Source organism: Meriones unguiculatus, chromosome 10 (genome assembly GCF_030254825.1).
Source record: "Meriones unguiculatus strain TT.TT164.6M chromosome 10, Bangor_MerUng_6.1, whole genome shotgun sequence".
NCBI classification, from domain to species: domain Eukaryota; kingdom Metazoa; phylum Chordata; class Mammalia; order Rodentia; family Muridae; genus Meriones; species Meriones unguiculatus.
This window is the reverse complement of record NC_083358.1, coordinates 51685489-51708481: the sequence shown is the minus strand read 5'-3', so window position 1 is coordinate 51708481 and position 22993 is coordinate 51685489. Positions and strand designations below refer to the sequence as shown.

At 40.3% G+C, this 22993-nt stretch overlaps 1 protein-coding gene across 6 annotated transcripts in view; it reads left to right on the top strand.

Moving 5' to 3' along the window:
- Positions 1-22993, top strand: part of Erich3 (glutamate rich 3) — a 105141-nt gene that overhangs the window by 37784 nt on the left and 44364 nt on the right. For all 6 annotated transcript variants that reach the window (XM_060392446.1, XM_060392450.1, XM_060392448.1 and 3 more), the window contains exons 4-8: positions 1193-1264; positions 2789-2917; positions 7480-7632; positions 11621-11839; positions 16115-16295. In XM_060392446.1, coding sequence (XP_060248429.1) covers positions 1193-1264; positions 2789-2917; positions 7480-7632; positions 11621-11839; positions 16115-16295 — 754 coding nt within the window. The remainder of the gene's footprint in view (positions 1-1192; positions 1265-2788; positions 2918-7479; positions 7633-11620; positions 11840-16114; positions 16296-22993) is intronic.

Genomic DNA, 22993 nt, shown 5'->3' with positions numbered 1-22993 from the left:
ATTATTATATTAAATAACTAGAAACAGAAAAAAATCATAGAGTAAAATAATTGCATAAAGTGTCTTTGAGAGATGACTACAATTAATCATCATTTCTTTCTAGCATCTTCTAGTCATATTTATGCATCAATAAAATCATGACGTGGCAAGTGTGGTAGTGTATTGCCTAGGATTTTAGGACTCAGGAGGCGTAGGCAGGAGGATTGCCACAATTTTGAAGCTAACTTGGCAATATGACTGCAAGTTCCAGTCGTCTTGAGCTAGGTTCCAAGACCCTCTCTCAAAAAGCAAACAAAATAAAACACAGTTGGGATTTCAGATTTCACAACTGGGATTTCACAGTTGGGATCAGCAGCTATGAGCATTGGCTGCCCTTGCGGAGGGCTGGAGTTCAGTTCCCAGCACCATTCCAGGCCACACAGGACTGACCTCCTCTAACTCCAGCTCCAAGAAGCAGCCTTGACACCCTTCATGTCCACAGATACATAAATAAAAATAAATTCATACATAAGAAGAACATGATGATACATTGTGGTAGGGACAAAGGTTTGGGCAAACAACTCAGAAACAGGAAGTGACACCAAGACACAAACCTGTGAACACCTGCCTCAGTGTCTTTGCTTCCAAAATGTGATGGCCTGGGAACTGGAGACATGCAGGAAGCTTTTCCTCACTCCAGGGTCCAATTGCAAACCTGCTCCACCACTTATTAGATTCCTATCTAATTTCCTATCATGCTTCCTCCTGAGATATTTTCATTTTTAAAAATCAAAACCTTTAGAAACTTTATTTAAATAATTACATTCTGTTCCAGCACATAGATGTGGCAAACACTTAACCGTCTTTTCAAAATTTACACCACAATTGCACTATTTCATGCAAAGAAATGTAGGAGTGGGGCTCCTTTCAGATAGTATCTTTTTGTGCAAAACACTTGAAAGCCGTTACTCAGTTTTCCTCTTCAATTAGGAATGAAGTTTGTGGTTAAAGGGCATGAATACTTTTAGCTAAGACCTGTTTGTAATTGGCCTCCCAAAGAGTGGTGGCAATTGATAGTCCCACCTGCATGCTCAGGCAGGTGGCTCTTCATCTAAATGACAAGAAGGGTAATTGAAAATAGAGCTACCTCCATTGGGATTATTTGCCTCTAAAATAATCTTGGCTCTAACTAGGGCGGTTCTATCCTCCACAGCGCCACCACCAGCTTGAAATAAAAAAGAAACTGGATACCTTAGCAAGGAAAGAACAGATTCAGAGGCTGAAGGTAAACTCTTTATCTCTTAATATTATTTTATGATTCTAGCCCCCAGGCAGTTATTATAGAAAGTTAGAGGCACCTACTTTTTTGGAAAGCACACATAGCTGTGACCAAGCAAATGGTGCTACTGAGCCTGAATCTCAACTGTCATCAGTACAGATCCTGATAAAACAGGCATTTCTCCTGGAAAATGCTTTTTAACAAGGCAAAAGGTTTCAAAGACAGAATTGAAAATAGTCTAATTTGAAATCTTACTTTGTGTTTTCCTGTGGCAGAGGCCAAAGGATATTCATAAGTCTTAAGAAAATAAAAAGAGATGGTAGTGTTCCAGCATGAAGGAAAATAAAACATTGGAAGAATTATACAATCACACATTTTTATTCGAATGTCACCCTTGAAAATTATGGTGGGAAGGAACTTTCTTAGTGGAAAGGAGCATGATGAAATCTAAGACATTTTGTGCTAGGTATTTTTAAACTCCTTGGTTGTTCTCTATTTTTGTTCTTTGCAGTGAATTTATGAAATACATCAACTTGAATCAGGAGATGAGAGATTCAATTAGGCATGTTTGAAAAGTTTCAGTTTAGGATGGCAGATTTATTTGATTTCTTGAGCTCTTTGAAATCATGAACTGTTTGCTCTTAATTTTCTGAAGTATTACAAATGTGGAACCTAAAACACTTTTGCAAGGACTAATAAGTGTTTGTAAAACGTTCGTAGGGCAACTTGTCCTGTAAGAGTAAAGTTTTCTTCTCTGGACTGGTAGACTTAAATTTGGCTTCTCAGGGTCAAAGCGTAGTCCTGTTCTTAAAGTGTTCTGTGACAGGAGATAGGGCTCTCCTCAGGGGTCAGGGGAACTGGGCTGCAGAGGCTGCAGGTTTGTTTAGTTTGTCTGGCCGTGCCTTGCATCGTGGACTGTTACAGGTTCTGTAATTTATCTGCCAAAACGTGGGTGCAATGATGACTGGAAATATGAGTTCCAGTGCAGAAAGCAGGGTATGTATGTGCCTGTGGTTCATCTGGCCTGCGCAGTGGCAAGTGAGGGACACTAGGTCAAGGGAGGACTAGGGCCCTGGGAGAGGGCTGTAGACCCCCGTTCCTCCCACCTGACACCTGCTTGTCAGAACTCACTTCATATTTGCAATTGACAAAGGCATGTTTTAGGTTTCCTCTCTTTGGTAAAAGGAACTTGTTTGCTTTACTTTGCTTTTCTGCTAGTCGGTACTGGTCAGAGTACTGAAGTACGATGGGCATTTTGTAGCGGCCCCACAAACATTATCATAGAAGTAGAAAGCTCTCGGGATGACTGCTCTGTGTGCAGCTGGACAGGAGTCCTTTTCCCGCCACTCACTACCACACGCAGCCCCTGACAGGGCTGTGGGAGACTTGCTAACCTGTCGGGGTGCAGAGCAGCATTCCTAGTGGGGAGGACTTTGTGTTACACTTTGACCTCGGGAACGGATGTGTGTCAGACACTGAGCTAACCTGATCATCTGTACATCAACTTCATGATTCTTTTTCTCATTCCAGGGAGAACACACAAGACGATTTGTTGAGGATAACACGCCCATTCTGACTCCCCACCCCCCAGCTGGCCCAAAGACTCATCGTGGCCATAGCGTTCTGGCTGAGGAAGGATATTCTAGTCCATTAGCACTGGTGAGCCCTATTAAACATTCTGTCCCAGCTAATTAGTTTATGATTTCCCATTAATCTGAGAAAGAAGGCTCTCTTGGAAACATGTCTGCACAACCTTATAGACACGAAAACATAGTCAAAGAAACAATTGGAAACTTCAGTGTCATTATTACTCAACATTAAAAGTCCCCACTCCAATCAAAGTCACTGTGGCCAAATCCCTGTCCTTGGAGCTGTCACATCAGCTTCTGAAGTGAAGATCACTTATGCTTGTGTACACACCCAGATACCACCCCCAGGCTCTATTTCACCCATCGAAAAGTGCAAACTCCCCTGATACCTAAGATCACACAGGGTAAGCTCTCCATCTGTGTTTACCCTTCAGCCTGCAGCAATGCAGCAGAACTGGGCTTCTGACTGTCATACATGCTTTGTTTTTCTCTGACATCTGGGTATTATTCTTCCTATTCCTTTATCTGCACAAATTCAGCAGAGCCAGGCTGCATGTTGGTGACATTCTACCATTTCAGCTTATTGAAAGTATATTTTTGAATTTGAGATAATTAAATGTACGGAAATCCCATCTGAAAAAAAAATCGTACACTGTTATTTTATCCCAGCATGATTTCTCTGTGGCCCAGAGGTGATATTTGCTGGAAGGACAGAGTTTTTCCAAAGAATACAAAGTCAGGAAAGATTTTAAAAAATGTTTGTTGGATGCTGGTGGTTGAGGCTGGGTTTAACTCCCCATGACATCTCTACCCTTGGTTTGGGTGACTGGATAGCTTTTTTTTTTCCTAAATCTGATCATTATTATTTGTGTTATACAATATTTGTAGAGTGATTACAAAGCCTTCACACATGTTTGAGGTAAGTTTGTCACATATAGCACTAAGCTTCAACATTCTGCAAAAGGTAAATGTGTCTTTGTCCTGGTTGAACAGCTCAAAACAAAACAGAAAACAAAACCCCAATCTACCCTGGGCTGTTTCTCCTCTTCCAGGTTTGATTTGAATGTAGGTGTGCGCACACAAGTGTGTCTTTGTTAGACAGCAATTCACTAACCTCTCCCAAGCTTTCCCCAAAAGAAACCAAGAAAATAGTGCTGTTTTCTGTCCTCCCACCTGGTTCAGAGAGTGAAAACCCCAGCGCGGCTTTTTTTTCTTCAGTTTTCTAGATGAACCCCCTCAGGAGATAGTCTGTGCAAAAATGAGGGGTCCTTTAAAAATCAGAAGGTACACTGTTACAATCCTGACCCTTCAAAACTGCGTTAGCCACTTTGTCATACATCGAGTGTCCTTCACACCTCCAGATAGCCACTGTGATTTGGAATTTAATTTCCCACTTCCTGGAAATGCAAGTCTCCCTTTGTTTGGCCATCTTATCTTGGACACATCCCTTTTTAGTTTCAGCCTGACTACCAACTCCCCTCAATAGAGACAAAGTGTGATGGATGACACTATTTTTTTTTAACTTCCCTGACAAAGGGAAGCTTTCAGTATGTGTTCCTGCACTTTAATGCTAATTGAATTAAACATTCAAACACTGTACAAGCATTTAGCTGTGCTATCTTCATGAAAACTGAGGAAAGTCATCTGAACTGATTCTGCACATCTTTGAGAAATTCACCCCCTGTGATCCTCCTGAGAATTAGCAAAGCTTGACTAAGCTCAGTTCTTACCAGGTAGCCAATTTCAACTCACACTTTGGCACAGCCTTGAGTACATTAAGACAGTGCCATATTTATTACAGGAAAATATATTTATACGTTGCACAGTGCAGCAAGCCTAAGGAAGCCTCTGAGAGGAGCTGCCAGACTTTGGGGTTCACAGATGCTAGTTAATGGGGCAGGTTTGTTTTTAGAGAAAAATGTGCTCAGTGGAGCATTTGACTGCCACGTCCATTGAACTGGATGGTATTTGTATGCAAATGCACAGAGGTGAAATGAGAAGCACAACCTCCAAGTGTCTGCTGTAGTTTCTGTCCGTGGATTCTAAGATCCCTCTCTAGGCTTATCTCTGGCTTCTCTGACTCATATGTTACTCCAGCTGGTTCACGTGTGTTTGTTGTGTTCATGTTTGGTGAGACTCTGTATTCATTACTGAGACAAAGTCCCTTCTGGAAGTGACTGAAGTAGAAGAGGCTTGGCTGGCTTATAGTTTGAGGAGATAGAGTCCACCTCCGCTGGGAAGACACGGGCAGCGTGTATCACCACAGTGGAAGGGGCATGTAGCTGGTGCTGTTCTCATGTCTTGGCAGAACAGGAAGCAGAGAGCGGGATAGAAGCAGGGATCTCTAAAAGCACTGAGGCCTGTCCTTCAGAGAGAATCATCTTCCAGCCAGCCTTTACCTATCAAAGGACCCACAAACTCCAAAAAGAGCAACTCCAGTTCAGACCCAGTATTGAAACAGCCAGTGGGAGAGAGTTTGTATTCAAACCACAGAGACCCTAGGTAACAATGGCTTACCCACAGGGACTCCCTGCCACCCCAGCACATGCCCATGAGCCTGAGGTGACTCTATGAAGTCATCAAACACCTGACTTTCTTCTGTGTTACTCACCCACCAGCTTGGAGTGCCTGCTTCATCCACAGCGGCCAGGACTGTGTATCACCATGTGTATGCTCCAACCTAAAGGAAAGGGTCAGCAGGAAAGTAAGGATGCGCTTTTGTGTCTCTGAGTGTGAGCTGCATGGCACGAGCCATTTTTGTTCCTCTTTCACGGGCCGAAAGTGAGCTGCTCAGCTCAGAGTTGTAGGGAAGTCTGGGGAACATATGCTTTGTCTGTGCCAGCCCTGCTCCCTAATGAGAATTCTGTTGCTGGAGAAGGAAGGAAAGCAAATATTGAACACTGTTGTCTCCGCTGCTCTTCTTAGGCCCAGGATCAGAACAGGCTCTTACTTGGATTTCCAAATTACCATCTTCCTCTTGTCTCATTGCATGGATAAAATTTTGACTGCTTCTTTCAGAACTTAGTTTTCCTTAGCCTCCTTTGGTTTACTGTACATATTTTAGAACACCTCCTTCTAAGTCCTGTTCTCTGGCATCCATCAGTCTGATTGACTAATAGAATCTTTGGATATTAAGTATTATCTTTGGCCTAGGGTGGAGATTCAGTTATGTGTCAACTCTTGAAATCAGAAGTTTAGTAGCATGTACATGCGTGCTTCTCAAGATACCAGGAGAACAAATGCTTGGAAGTAGTCTCTGGCAGTCCGTTTTTTCATGTTTTGATTTATACATACTTTTGCAGAATGGAATACTTGTGGCTCATCATTCTTTAGAGTCAATGTACAAAATTCTATTCATGAATCATATTTCATCCTTCTCATACCCCTTTGTCCAAATATGCGTGTCCTATTCTTGGCATGTTTTCTACTGTCTTAGTATAATAGGACAACTGGGCCAAAGCTTCATTCTTCCCCACTTTTGACGCATTGCTAATCTTTATACTAAACTGATAATATTCTGTTGATGCCCCCAAAGGCACTTATAATGTTCCATGCTGGCACTTTCTGTATTCGCTGCAGTACATTCTTGATTGGAAAGTGTCTCTGTTGGGGGCTCAGCAGGAAACAGATGGCTCATACAAATAGAGTAATTAGGAAGTTGTTTAATAAAGAAACTATTTTTGAAAGATACAGCAGGATGAAAAGAAACCAGCTAGGAATGGTAAGCCCTCTGGGGCCAGCAGCATTGGAAGCCACAGTCCCTAGGTTGAAGAGGGTGTGCGGTTCCAGAAGCATTAGGGAGGGCCTATAGCTGGGAAGGGCTCTTCTACAGACACATACGCATGTAGGTGCAGGAACCATTTCTTCCCTTTAGGGATGATGGGAGTAAAGGCCTCCATTTCATCCTCCTGTTTTCTCTGATGTCATTCCTCTATTTGATAGAATCCAACTGCAGTCCTGAGGTTGGTTAGTAAATTCTTGAAATCGTTTCCAGAGACAGAGAAGGTAGATAGGAGACCTAGAAGAGCAAATGGGAAATACTCAGGGTGGAAACATATAGTTTTATATAGCACATGCCAGTATTGCCAGCTATAAGTTTTCATTTTGTTTTCTTACATTTTTAGCAAGCAGTTGAAGATATGTAATTGGTACCTTAAAGCCAAGCACCTGACTCTCCCGTTGTCTGCTTTTACTTTGGGTGCCAACCTTGCAGCGTAATGAATTCAGAGTACATTTTACACTGAAAACAGTGAAACTGAAATGAGTCTGTTCCAATAATACCGTTTCGGATCTCTAAAGTAGGAACATTATTCAACTTAACATTTAATTGAGCAAAGCCATTCTTTGCACAGTATGAGCAAAAATATGAGACTATAATAGAGGCTATCTCTTTTGTCTAGAAGGCTCTATCCCCATGACATTTGCTTATGTAGAGGACTTCGGCACCATATGCTTTAACAAATACTTTAGGTCAGAAGGGTGTGTATAATGGCAGGGTATAATTAAAGTTTAATCTGTTCAGTAAAAAGGCACCATTAATTACTCTGGGCAATTTGTTGGGTTATTAATTGGTTCTGGAAACATGTCAAGATACTAATTTACATGGACTTTCACCCCTCCCCAATTGTCTAGACAGCCCCTCGACCATATACTGCACCAGGAAAAATGCAGCCTCCGATTCGATTGCAGCCTCTTCTCAGTCATCGCACAACGAGAAATAGTTCAAAGATAACTTCAGGGTCCAAACCCAAAGCCTCATTGCTGGATGCTCCATTTCCTATTGGGGTAAATGCTTTGTTCTTTAAGAAAAATCTGTTTTTAAATTATTGATTATAATCTTATACTATTAAAGTCTTTAAGATGCCATATTCAGTTCACGAACAGTGAAACTTAAACTGTACATTCATTAAGCACTTACTTGTGACTAACTGTATATTGCTATGACTGGAAGGCCTACCATTTGTATAATTGAACAGAATCTATAAGGGATTGGTTTGTAATGATCTGTGGTGTTAGCTCACTATGAGAAGGCCAGATGAAAAACAAATATGTCTTTCTCCAGCCGCACATGACTGTCCTTAGAAATGACCCTGTGTGAACTCCTTCCAGATTTAAACACACAAGAAGCAGATGGACTCTGGGTGGCTGGTCTGTGTCTGAATGGAGGTATCTTTCCTATCAGTGTATAAAGTTCCTTGGAGATTGAATTACAGGAGGAATGAAAGTATATCTTTTAAATGTGCTAAACTCATCAACCTGGGGCTTTGACACTGCATTCCTTTCAAGGTTATGTCTTGTGTAGTCTTTGCTCTTTGGAGTATGAGAAGGCGAGGTTGGTTAATGCAAAACAGAATCTACCTAGACAGTAATAAGCCAGGCCATTCCCACACATTGGGAGAGACTGTGTTTCTAACTTGCAGAAACATTTGCTAGCTTAAGAATTTGTGTTGTAAACATAATTGCCATTACATGAAAGGGATGAATGTGCTTCATTCCTTACTAGAAAATGCCACCCATGAACCTAAGACATTGTGCCCTTTCACTAACAAATGCCCTTCATGCAGATGAATAAGTGCTCGCACTTCATGTTAAATATACAAATGCAGCTGTGTCATCCCAAGCTCATGAGAATGTTTTACAAACCCTTTTCAGTTAATATACTGGTAGCTTCTTAAACACCAAAAGAAGTTATTTGGGAAGTGGTGGCCTTTTGTTTTGAGAAACTGCTTGGAGTGAGGCAGGCTCTTAGGTATAGGGTCCAGTTTAAGGCCCACACTTGGAAGGCCATTTCAGCCACTGTCCAAGAGTAGGCAGGTCCTGTGAGACCACTTCAGGCTACCATGAATAATACACAAGGTCCGTTGTCATTTTATAGTAATACCAAATAGGTTTGTCTTGACCAGGATCAATCTACCAAAAAACTAGAAAATGGTCAAAGCTTACAGTAACAGAGTTTTCTCTCTGGCTGGCAGAGCTGCCTCGGAGGCTCATAATGAGGTTGCCTGGTGACCACAGAATCGGAACGGGCTGTGACTCAGGGTAGTGTTCCTGGATCAAATTAAGGCTTCCTGAGGCCCCCCTCTCAGCTTAGGAATGGGCTTGCCAAAAGTACCAGAAAACTCACAGGTCTTTGCCTAAAAACTCTCTGTGTCCTCCGGGGTTAACTTTGCCGTTAGGGCTGGACATACTCAAAGCCTGCTGGGTAGGACTTCCTTCCCTGTAGATAGTGCTCCGATGGGTACTTTCCATGTTTGCCAAGGTGATTACATTTCCTTCCAAGCTTCTATACTTCTGAGTTCTACTTTGGAAAATTTTCTTCCTAGAGTAAGAACACCGTTAGTGAAATGACACAGAGTTTTTGACATCTAGGGATTGAATTTTTTACCTTTCAATGATTTCCCCCAAAATTTACTCTGAGATTTTGTATGCAAGTAATATCTACATATACACATTCTGATACATAATATATAACCCCGTCTTTCTCTTCTCAAGCTTTGAGAGTGTGGGTTAGTGAAGGAAAGGCACTGAGTGGTCACATCACTGACGAAATGAAGACTAACCATGTTAGTTTCAATTAGCTAAATTCAATGAATATTTTGGGCACTTATAATAAGCTAAGAATGATGTAAGAACAAGTATTATTGATTATCAAGGAAGACAGCAATAACTTACTGGAACTTACAATGTAATATGTATAAGGAAATATACTCTGGAAAGAGATGTGCTTTCGTTAGTGGTCCTGATGAAAATGTTGACATCCTGGTGAAAGCTGGCAGCCTGTATTGTTGCAAAGTGTGCAGTGAGCACCAGCTCAACCCTTACTGTTTTACGGAAACAGTGAAGAGCATAGAGGTGTAAGGACGGGAAGGGCCACCATTAAAACCAGGTGGAACTTGTTACAGCAGCCAGAGTAAGCATCTGTAGGAAAAAATAACCTGGTCAACAACAGGTTGGTTTTGATGACACTTGGCAAAAATTAGCAATATTCAGAGGGTATCTTTCCTATCAGGAGAAATGAGTGTTTTCAAGGTGATGACTGGAAGAGCTACCACCATTTTAATATGTAGGACTCTATCCAAGGAACAGGTTCATATGTGAAAAGGAAGAGTAAGGCTCACTTTGAACTGTCATATCTACATTAGTGAACAACTGGGAGAACTACGTAAGAAAGCAGAGTTGAAAATGCTTAAGTGAAGGAAAATGCAGTATATATGTAATGGTTTAGAAAATTATCCAATATACCATCAATTCAAAAGCAAAAAAAACCCATTATTTTTTAAAAATATTAAAATCATTTCCAAAATAAGATAGGTAACTGGCTATTTATTTTAAAAAACAATTAAAATTATCCAAATTCACGATGTCCTTGCTTAATTAATTTCAATATTTGCATTATGTTCATTTAATTTTAGTTTGATAAAATTCTAGGCTCAGTCTATTGCAGAAATAAATTAAAAGCAAAATAGAAACACTCAATGTAATTTAATATCCAAACAGTAGAATATATGTACACAAAAGTGTTGGTTTTATTCAAGATTTTAGTTGTGCATGTTTTTACTTAATCTGCTTTTATTTACTTAGTAATCTGTGCCCTTTGGAGAACTTTCTCTTAAAATAATTTTTCATTCTTAAGCATTTCAAAATATAGATTAAATTGACTAAAATTAATTAGGAATACAATTAATTTATATTAAATTTATATTAAATATACAATTAAATTTATATTGTATAAGTGTAAATAATTTTTAAACTAAGTTGATATAAAATGGATAAAAATATCTAAAAATTCCTCAATATTCAGAAATCTACTTCAGATACACAAAAATAATAAATTTGTAGAAATGGTTAGACTCAAATCTGTATGATAAATATTATTTGATATATTTATAAGGTGAGGTATCTTGATTAAGCCTTCAAGTAAAATAAAGACATATCTCACAAGGATAAATTAACATTTAAGACTTTTCATTTAGTACTTGTTAAATCAGAATCTCCATGTAAATGCCATAAGAGAAGTGCTGTCTCCTATTGCCTGTGTTGTCGTGTGAGGATATACCCATATACTCTCACCTTGGTGGGAATAGATGATTTCATTAAGACATCAAAGCACAATTTAATTAACTATTTTTCTGTTTATGGGATTTTTAGGGTGCTAAAGTTTTTACAGTTCAGCTGAACTTACATGTCTCTATATACATGTATACTTACACATGTGTATCTCTTCACAAATGCATATTATGGCAGATTATTAATACTTGTATAGTTACCTATATAGGATTTATTCCTGCTTGTAGGTTTTCTAGCACACACAAAAAATTCTCTTTGAGGTTTGGTGAATATGTTTGTTTGTCCTTCACAAAGTTAAGTAGCTCAAGCAAGTGCAGCAGCTGGCATTTGGCCACAGCCTTGCTTCACCTGCTTGCTCAAAGCTCATGTGTGTGAGATCAGGAGGAGGACAGTGCTCCTTTCCTATTGCACACACACTGGCCAGTTGTACTTCTAAGTTTAACCCTGCAGATTTCCTGGTGTGAAATTAACTACTCCTAAATCAACTGCTCCTAAATTTATTAAACCTATGTTCACACAGGTTAGAAATATGTGCTTAGTGAACTTTCAATAGATACACAATGTGATTTTAATAGATACTAACGTGCATTTTGGGTTGGGCTGGGTTTGTATGTGGTGACAGTCATGCAGGCTTGCCTTGGGATTGGGGTTGCATGGGGCCCTACTTGTGTGTCGTTGGCTCTTACAAGATGACGTGTAATTACAGGGCAAGAAGGCAATGATGAAGTTCAGGAACTACATGGACTACTCCCAGAGGGAGGAGCGCTACCAACTTCCAAACATTCACAGCTACCAGATACCTGTTCACCTGACACCCCAGCCCCAAACAGCAAAGAACTTCAGGGAGAGCAGGTTGGAGCCTTGGAGGAGGAAGAAGCTGCGTCCCATCACGGCTCCCAATGGCCTAGAGCCTCTCTTCACCAGGGTGATTATGTTCTTTTATTACTGTAACGCTGGTGACGTCACACCAGCTGAATTCTAGATCTGCAGAGGAAGAACTTTCTAGAATCAAGTAGAAAGTTACATACATAAAGAAACATAATGTTTTTCTAAGTACAGCTGTAAAGAAGAAGTAAGTCAAACTAAGGCAGTTCTGTCCTCGTTCTGATCTCCTACACCCGGAGGTTCGAAAAGCTAGGAGAAGTAGCCTGGGCTCAAACACCAGCGGCTTCACTTATTTGAGTTACTTCAAATTTTGTGAAGGACAAAAATAGTCACCACATTTCAAAGAGTATGCTTTTTGACCCAGAAGTCCTGCAATCAGGAATAAATCCTATAATAGCAAATAACTAATTTATCAATAATTGATGATAGATTACTCATGAATTCTTGTGGAGGTCAGATTTAGCTTGACTGACTCCAGTTTTGTCTCCCTTAATTTGATCATTCAGAGTATCTTATCATTTAACTCATGAAAATTTATGGATTTAAGCATATGTAATCAAAATCTATTTTTAATGGTTTATTGCAAATTAATGAACATTGGCTACAAATTTGTTCAGTTCTTTGAAACCATTGTGGTTTGTCACATGCCTTTCCACAAAGCATTGATGTTAGTTAGCTCCTACTTGTAAGCCTCATTGGTCTTATCCAGCTTTAGTCTAGTAGGAGAGCAAGGAACAATTCTTTTTTATTATGTAACACTCAATCACATTAATTACAAGTAACTTCTGTGACTTAGCAGATAGTGGGGTTGACATTTTCCTGAGTGAACAAGTAGCCAAGTACCAAAATGTTCATGCTCTGTAGCCACTCTTCGGAGTCAGCTTTGTATCAAACACCCTTTTCACGTTCCTTCCACACCTCTATCCAGCACGTGCCCTCCCCTCTAACCTTCTAAAGGGCCATGAAGTTTTCCCCTGCTTGTTCAGAGGTCTTCCTTTCAGTTTGATTTTCCCCGGTTCTCTCCCTCGATGCTGTGTCTGGAGGAGCCTTCTCTCTTTCCTGAAGACTTCTTCTAGCCTCGTGGCCTGATCTTTGCCTTGGACGCTGCACTCTCCGGTTTGCCTTTTCGGCCTTTATCTCATATTAGCTCTGCTTCTTCCCCGAGTGCAGGTTTTACATAGAGTTACGGAGTCCTCTCTATGTGGACAGCACCGTAGACCAGATTTCTCTTGTCTTTTACATTTTTAGAACTTCATTCTAATTTTATTCACGCTTAATATATTTTGACCTTGGGCGCTTCCAACCATCTCTCTCTAACTGCTCCTGGAATCCACCAACAGACTTCTCCACCCAACTCCATGTCATCGTCATCATCACCATCTTTGAGTCTGTTAGTGCTGATCATTTATAAATGAGTGTGAGGCTACCTACCCTGGGGTGTGGACAACCTATCAGTGCAAAATCTCTAAAAGGAAGTGACTAACCCTGCCTTAACAGCCACCAACTGCAAACATCTCCTTTAACTAGAGGTGGGGACTCAGCTATGGGGTGAGGTGCAGGAGTAATGATTGGCAGTCACAGCTCTCAAGTGTACCATCATGTCAAGTCCGGAAGTCAGCCCTTCACAGCTCTCTTCCCCAACCTCCATCTCTTACACTGTTCCTGCTTCTCTTTCTCAGTGTTCCCATGAGCCTTGGATATAAGGCTGCTAACATAAATGACTCCTCTTTGCTTTAATGTTTCCTGAATTTCATTGGTATCAGATGTAATATTTCCCTTTTCATTTCTCTTGCTCTCTTTTAGTTTGGCTTAGGATCTTTCAACTTTTTTATCTTTTTGAAGACCCAAGTCTTTGTTTCATTGGCTCTTTGTAGTTTTTGATTTTTATTCCACTGAGTTGGGTTATCTCTTTATGTTTATTGTTTTTGGATTTGTTTTGTTCTTGTTTTTCCAAGGCCTTAAGGTATGTTCATACAGTACTGAGATCTCTCAAACCTTTTGATGTAGGCACTGGGTGATATTGACTTTTCTTAAGACTGTCTTAATTGTTTCTGATGGATTTTTGGTATGTTGTATTTTCATGCACTTAATCCTAGATATTTTTAAAATCTTCTTTTTAATTTCTTCAGTGGCCTGATAACCATTCAGTAGTGTGTTTCCTCTCCATTTGCTTGGCCCCCTTATGTACTTTCTGTAGTTTATATTGTTATTGACATCTGGCTTTGTTCCATTGTGTCAAATAGAACATGCTATTTTAATTTCCTTATGTTCCTGTATTCCCATACATGGCCTTTGTATTCCCATGTATGGCCAGTTTTGGAGAAAGTTTTCATAGATTGCTAAGAAGAACGGGTATTATTTGGTGTTTGAATAGAATGTTCTCTAGATGTCTCTTAAGTCCATTTGATTTATGACATCACTTAACTTCAATGTTTCTCTCTTTAGAGGAGCTGTCTACTGTGGAGACTGAGGTACTAAAACTATTGTCACTGCATTAGGGTTAATAGTTTTACATCAAGTAGTATCATTTTGTGAAGCTGGGTGTACCTTTGCTTTGTATATATGTTTATAGTTATAATATCTTCTTGTGGATTGTTCTTTATTGTGTATGAAGAGCCTTCTTCCTGGGGAATTGAGGCCAATTAATATTTGGAATTATTAGTGTCTAATGACAGTTAATGCTAGTTCATCATTTATTTTATGTCAGTAGATATTTTAAAAATATCTACTTGGTCTTTTAAGTACTGAGTTTAATGATGATTCATGCTCTGTAAACTGTGATTTTGTTAACTTAATGTGCTTGTGTTAGGATTTGTTTGTGAATTTCCAGAACCCTCTGTAGGCTTTCAGATTTAGGACTATTTGGCTTTACTGATGAAATTCTGTACCACTGAAAAGTAATACTCCATATTAGTCATTATTTTTTGTGTTAAAACCTTCTTTGTGTAAGACATAAAGATGATATATTATTCACATATGTATAATTATATATATATTATTAATGTACATTTTACCACTTTCAGCCTTTCAGGATTTTAGGTATGAAGTCTGGGCTTTAAATGTGTTAATGTAATAGGTAGTTTGTGTTTCATTCGGTCTGGATATGTGCTCTGTGAATGCGCTAGCCCACGGCAGCCCTTCCTCCCTCCTCCTCAGAGCTTTACTCTAACTTCCCAGACTCCTTTCTCTTATATCTTCTCTTTGATTTGTGTCCAGTCCTCAGTCTGACTTTAACCTTGATGCTTACTTTTCTGTTGAGATATTGTTCGCTATATTCCCATGTGGTTTAACAGTTTGTGTATGTCCTCTCCAGGTCAGTAAAGTCTGAGATGCAAAAATGTCATAGAAAGAAGTCATAGTTCCTCATCCACCCATGAGTCTCCGTTCTGCCTGTCTCCCAGCCTCCTCTTCCACCTCTGCCAGGCTAGCCTGAATTACTTTCAGCTGGCCTACCCTTTATACCATAGTTTCATCATCTCCTCTGGAAATATACTTAACTTCAAACTAAGTGTTGTCTTTTCTTCATTTAATTGTTCTTATATATGGGCTCTGCAAACTTTTAACAGATATGAAAATTTATGTTTAACGGCAATACTAATGACATCTGTTATTTAGTGGCCCCTAGGACATGGTGTTTAATATATCATATCTACAGTAACCCTAAAAAAGAACACAATTTCTTCCCTTTAGAGATGAAGCGAATCAAGTTAAATAAATGATCCATAACCGCAGAACTCAAAGGCATCATCTTAAGTATACATCCCAACAAGCAGACCTGTAAATACTTTTCCATGATAATTCCAGGCCCTTGACATACACGACTTCTCCTCGCAGTGACCTCAGAAGGAGTGGACTTGTCCATGCACGTCTCAGAATGAACCGAGAAAGGGTCTGATGTCTTTGCTCACTGCAAGGACACAAGTCACTTCAAAAACTGTCACTGTGCCATGATCAATATAAACTTAAAATAAAGCAACATTAGTATATGTTCAATTTATTTGCTTTAATTTTTACTTGAAAACTAGCTGAGACAAAAGTACTTTCTTCCTAGCAGAGAGAGGAGAGAAAGAACGTAGAATGGAAAATAGCAAGATTTGTTCAAATCCCTATGATTTACAAAAATCAAAGCCATCTCTGGATGCTAAAGTCCTTGAGAGAAATTTGTTTTGTAATGCTTTTGATTCTTGCACATTGTGTAAATGACCCCTTATAAATGTTTTGTTAGAATTAGATCTCTACATTCTTCATATTATGAAGAACAGGTGGTCACATGGGGAGGCATTTAGTCACCATGTGTGTGTTTCATCTATTCTAGGATCCGGGAAGGATTTATAAAATAGCACCACATAGCAATGCAGTTATTACAATGGCCTATTTTGGAAAAAATGTGCACCTATCTTATGAAGACACAGACTTCCGAGATGAAATCAAGATTTACCAGCAGCACTGTGGAGGAGAGAACCTTTGTGTCTACAGTGGGAAACTTCTTGAGAAAGGTAGAAATGAACATGAATTAAAAAAAAAAAAGAGGTGGGCTGGAGAGATGGCTTAGAGGTTAATAGTACTAGTCTGTTCTCCAAAAGTCCTGAGTTCAATTCCCAGCAACCACACAGTGGCTCACAACCATCTATGATGAGATTTGGTGCCCTCTTCTGCCATGCAGGCATAGATGCAGGCAGAGCACTAAACAAAATAAATATTAAAAAAAAATAAAGAGGCTTGGGTTGATGTTCCAGATAAGCTCTTGTTGACATGATATCAAAATGACTTCAACTACTTTGTGAAATTATGCACATCCAAGGAATTATAAACCAGCTGCCTGAAAGTAAATCTAAGTTCACAACTCCTTGATTGAAACGGAAGCAGCAATTACTCCTGTAGATTGTAGAAGAAGGAATTCGGAGTGATTTAACCTGGTAACAGATTAATTTTGGGACATGTATATATATATATATATATATATATATATATATATATGATCATTAAAATGTTTCAGGAATCTGCTGTCTCAGAAATTTCAAGTTACCTATGTAGTTTGCTGTAGTGAATGATCTTATATGTCAGCATAAGAGAAAAATCGCAGATTGGCAATTTGTTTGAACACATGGAGACAAAATCACCGATTCTATAGGCTCTTTGATGAGTTGGTGTAAGACACTGTCTGCCTGTTTTAGTGTGTTAGTACCTTCCTCGGGTGCTAACTGTTTATTTGTCAGCGTAAGGTTGTTTTTATTAATACATACTCTTCCACATGTGCTGTGATATTTTCTTCAATATTTAGTTTCTTGGGGCCACAATGAAAGGGGGCATGTTTACAGAATCATGTTCATCCCTTGCTTTCTCAGGAAACTCTTTAGAGAGTTCTGTTAGTTTTCATAACTGTGTAGGAAATCTTGAAACAGACTGAGGAGCTGGGAAAGGAGGTTGGTACATAGGGAATTTCTTTTTCCTTTTAAATTTCTTTCACCAATCCAAAAGAGTGACTGTAATAAAAACGGTTCCAACCTTTTAAAGACACAAATATGACAACATATTTGGGGCTTACATGTTTTAAGTCTCACAAATAAGCAAGACACTAGAACATTAGTTTTAAGTTAACGTAAAATAACACATGGTTATCTGTTTGCTGGGAATTTTTACAAACATGGTGAAAGTGTGTAAATTCCCTCCAGTGTTTGGTAGTCATGGTCCAGGGTCTACTCAGGTCGCTTTGGAGATGAGGGAAGGGAAAGGTCTCTGGCTGCAGTGACTCTTGAAGGACATCTGTGTTGCTCTGGCCAGGTTGGGTGGACTCTATGGTTTTATGCTACCTCGGCTCTCAGTAGCCAAAGTTCCAACCTTTCTCTAAGGGAAAGGTGTGAATTTCCAGTGAGCTTGGCGTAAATTGGGGCAGAGCCACACAACCTTATCTTAACCCAAACAGCTTAGACACAGTTATTTCTGAAAGTATCTTATTTGGAGGTTGATTTATGAGAATTGATGAAATTAGCTATCATCTAAAATTAGAATGCTTATGTTTAGGTGTCTATGTTTAAACAGTTTCTTGGGTTCTGGATCATTCTTGATTCAATGACATGTATATACAATGGCTATATACAATTAGTGAGCATATGACTTGTGCAAATGAAGTCTTGGTGGCAGAGTAAATAAAACACAGGAGGGTCAAGGATACAGACCCTAAGCTGTCTTTGGAGAGTACTGCTGTGACAGGGTTATTCTGTGTTCACACTGACCCTGGGCCTTTGTGTTGAGATACTGGATAATATTACATAGCAGCATGGAACAGGGACTTAAATAATTGATTCTGTCCATGCTGCAATCTGGTGTCAGCTTGCCTTGATCACTAAGAAAGTAATTGTTCAAAACTGGAGGGTTGGTTTCTTAGGGGGTTATCATGAGGTTCAGCTACCAGAGTGACATATCCAGGCTATGAAGAATCTGCATTTTAGTTGTGTGTGATTCTGTGAAATGTGGATAGGTTTTAGGTTTCTTTGGAGAAAAAAAAAAGCTTTTATTTATACTTTTGGAATAGTTTGCTCACTAAAATGTGGCATTTGTTAATTTTTCTTCTTGAAAATTAAGAATAACAAAAAACTATGAAAGAATGGAAAAAAGAGCATCTTTTTATTCTCAAGTAATTCAGCCTGTTCTGGCTAGGCTTATAGTCTGAGCTACGATGGGTTGCGTTTTATGCAATCATGAAGACCCTGGGATGCTTTTGCTTCTCATAGGACTGCAGTGTCTTGCAAGCATTCTGATTTACCATGTGTACCCCTCAAACAAAAGAAGCTTTGAAGCTTTGGCTTGTGGACTCATGTGGATGCAAAGAAGGTGTAATTGATTGGCTTTCTGATAGTGTCTTCTTCTTGACCTGTTGACTCCATTTTCTTAGGTTTCAGATGCCAATCCCACCTTACTCTTTGCCGGTGCCTCCTAACAAGCTGCTTTTCCAGAGAGAGGACTGATGTTTACTTGGCCTGTGATGACCTCTCTTCTCTCCTCCTTAAATTCAAATCCCATTCAGCCATGGAGTCTAGTTAAAATACCTCTGCTTTTCGGGTGGCTTCCCTGGGATTTCTCCTGTTAGCTGCCAGCTACTATGGGAGTCTATCTAAACATAGAATGGGCACTCTCCTCTCTATTCCGACCTCATTTCACTGCTCTTCGCTTTTTTCCGTGTTTTATACTGATTTTGATTTTTAAGGTAGATTTACCAAGATATAAATTACATGTCACAATATCTACCCATTACATGTGTGCAAGGTAAATGGTAGTAAAATTTAGGGATAGTATTGTGCAGTATTGTGCAGAGAGTTTCAGACTCTCCATCTTGTTAATCTCTGTTCACTGGCTGCCTTCTCTCTCTCTCCTGGCTAGTTGAATCAGTAGTTGCTTTATCTCACTGAGCACAGACCTGCTGTACAGAGGATGGTTCCAGATTGGGATGTGAAGAACAACAACAACAGTAACAATATATTAGTATATAATGTAAACAATATAACAATAACAATGACACCTCCAAGGAAGTACTGTAGAATGTTGGTGCACACACATGTAATCTGTGTTAACTGGGCTTCTCCAAAGGAGCACAACTGTTTTATATGGGATGGGCTAGGATGGCTTACGGGCTTGTGGCCTGGGCTGCCCAGCAGTGGCTGACTGTCAGGAAGTTGTTCAGTCCATGGATGCTCAGGCAATCGCAGTCTGTTGCTCGCATCTTACAGGTTTCCTGCAGAGCTGCAGACCTTCCGTCTGTTCTGGACTCCTATTACGGAAGTTGGTTCTGCTGCTGAGTGCCTCAGCAAGGGACTTGCCCAGAGTGAGGCCCTTCTCCCATGTCCTTCAACCTGGGCTGCCCCCAGCAGGTGCTCTCCAGGTTTAGGGTGAGTCTCCATACTGAACCAACTCAGAAAACCCTTCCCAGGCCTGCCCAGCAGCCTGGGTTGATTCCAGGTGTAGTCAAGACAATAACTGAGATGGGTCTCCATAACTTCATTTCTTTTCACAAGGTTGTTAGAATGGTTTTGGTTGCCCTTCTTCCTCTGTGTGGGTCAAAACTTCCCGTTTCTTTACATATATCTAAAATGATGTTTAATGGTTTATTACATAGTATGAACTTTGGGTTCTGCATTTTCTACTGTCTGTTTTGGGGGTATGGGGCAATTTGGACTTAATGTTAAATCGCATCCCTAGAATGATATAGCTAGTGAAATTTCCAGTTCCCAGGGTGGTGTTTGATTTCAAATGCTGACTAGTGACTCATCAGAGGCTCAGACCCTTTTGTGGAGTTTTAGTTTCCCAGAGCTGAGAAAAGAAGTGTCTCTTAATGATGGAATAAATGACGGACGTTTATCTCCTACGTCTGGAGGACAGAAATCCAAAATGAAGATGATATCAGTTTGGGTTCCCTGCAGAGGTCTAGACCAGTGGCCTTCCTCAGTTCTGCCCAGTTTTGACTCTTCAGGCGGGCCAGTCCTCTGCTGGTGACAATGCTGTCACTAAAGTGATTGTGTCTGCCTTTGTGTGGCCTCTTCTCTTTTTGTGAGACCATCAGGCATTGACATTAGGGAAAACAAACAGCCATAATAACTTTCTCTTGAGCCTTTGTTAATGATGTCTCTGCAATCTAAATGGCATCTAAACAGGGTCACCTGGAAGTTCTGAGTGATTCTGAACTTCAGTGAGTTCAGGGAAACATTCTGTGTGTGTGGAGTTTCCATACTCCTGTTTTCTACCAGGCATTCTTGTTTGATCTGTGCTTAGATGAAGGTGCAAAAGAGTGGGATTCATGAGACAGGTGGAGTTCGCTCAGACCGAGGCTGCTACCTGAAAACTTAGGCTGCACAGTGAACTGGGGAAGGCTGCTGTAATGGCCACATTGCCCGTGGCTGCCTGCTAAGGTCTGGCCTGTTGATTTACTAATTATGGCTTTAGTCTCCCGGAACCTCTGACCTTCCATGTGAGCTGCTTGGAGATAGCTACCTATTAGTGGAAATGTCAGAGGCCAACGGTTTGTTGTCTTCTGCACCAAATTATTCCAGGCCCCACAGACTGAAGCTTCCAGGTGTTTTGCCATTCTGTACCAACTTAGAGCCCTGGTGAGGTGAGGGGACAGCAGGTGTGGGAGGCCCCAGGCAGAAGGCCACGGATTCTTTCTCAGGAAGTCTGACTTTTGCATGAATTAAATGCTGCACACTTTAAGTTGTCAGTCTATTTTCAAAGACATATTTTTAAAGAGAGAGGATTTGACACCCTTACTTCATATCAGTGTATTAATTATTCCTCTGTGGTTGAACTATAGAATTTTGAAGGATGAGTATTCTCACAAATTGTGTCTAGAGGCATCCCATCATTTATTTATCTATCCATCCATAGCTAGTATCTGTCTTTTTCTTTAGTCTTCCAGTGATACCCATCATCAGTGAGTAGCAAACATCTCCACTTTCCAAACACCACAAAGCTCTTTCTAATAGCACGCTTTATGATGTGGTGGACTGGGACTGCCCATTCTTGTCATCCCCAAGGTGAAGATGTGAAGAGGTCGTCAGTGAAGATGGGGACAAGGATTCACCTCCATGCTCTTTTGTTGGAACTCCTTTGAGTACTCCACAAAGAAGCCACGAAGTCAGGGATGGGAGGTGTCACCGTATTTCAAGGGACAAAATTACAAAACAAACAGAGATAAGGCAGAGGAAACCAAATCTTGTTTGTTAAGTTTGAAAACTCAATATAAAATATATCAGGGTGGCTCTTTAGAAGCCTGGCAGGGATGGGGTTTGTCATCACTGGAAGCTGATTCCCTGGTTGTGTCCTTTCCCTAAATCTTCATCCCTCCAATATTTGTTTGATATTTTTAAAATTTTTATGTGTCAGTGTTTGTGTCTCCATGTGTGTATGTACACATGGGTGGAGGCATCTTCTGAGGACAGAGGGGCTTGGAACCTCTGGAGCTGGTGTTACAGGTAGCTGTGAGCTGCCTGGTGGATGTGCAGACTGGACCCTGCTTTCTAGTCCCCTGCAACAGCAGCAAGCACCCTTGACTGCTGAGCCATGTCTCCAGCTCTTCCCTGTGTTTTCTGAAGTGTTCCTTCTTCTGGCGGGTACTAACGGAGTTCTAAGAAACCAGACAGAGCCCAAGGAATTGCAGTATATGGCTATGGGTTCAGTCTATAATGAGGTCAGATCGCCTTCTTAGCGTCTGATTGAGGAATCTGTTAATCATTAAGACTGGTGCCCTTTTGAGTCCCTCGAGTCTCAGCTTTTCTGGATGCTCATCTTTTCTTCAGTTTAATTTCTCCTCCTGACTACTAAGATGTACAGGACAAGACTTTTCCAGCAAGTCTACTTCTTAACAGCACTTTGCATTTGATTTAGAAAGTTTCCAGGGCTCACTGTAGCATGCTCATAGACACTTTCAATAACTGATGTTAAAATGATGACTCATTAATTGATTATGTGGCCACTGTGTGGGAGCTGAAGGAAACCAGATGAGAGAAGTAGCATTGCCTCCTCAGATATGCGCTCATGCTGCACGGCATCTGGACTGAGGTTCTGAGACATGAGGCCCAGTAGAAACAGCACCTGGAAGCTTGCTGGAAGTACAGCTAAAAACAAACAGAATTTGTGCTCAGCTCTATTGCAACACTTGAGTGAGAAACCCTGTGAAAAGGGTCTGAAGTCTGTCTTTTAATAAGCCCCCATGCAGTTCTGATGCACTTTAAACATTTAAAACCTCCAGCCAGCCATATTTTATCACATTGTAATAAGAGCTGTGATAGGTAATGTGTGCATGGCAGAGGGGTGGAAGCTGTTGAGGGCCCCAGGAAGTGTCATGAGCATCAGAAGTCTGGGTAATTCTGGAGAGCATCTCTTGGGTGGGACTTTTAGACAATTACAAAGATTAGGAGTGATTAAAACTGCATTAATTTTTAATTTCTTGGTAAGATTCTTAAGAAGGTCAGGAGAAAAATAATCTCAAATGCAAACACAAGTAAGTATAGCTTGGAGTAGAAATGACTCCCACCAAATTATGTAGCATAATTTGAATGTTTAATGCTACAGTTGAAATATAGCACTTATGTGTGAAGGTCTGTGTTGTGTTTGTGGGGGTGCTCATGTGTGTGAGGGTGCCAGATTTGGGGGCCAGAAGATGAGCTTGATATAGTTCCTCTGGTATCATCCACCTTGTTTGCTT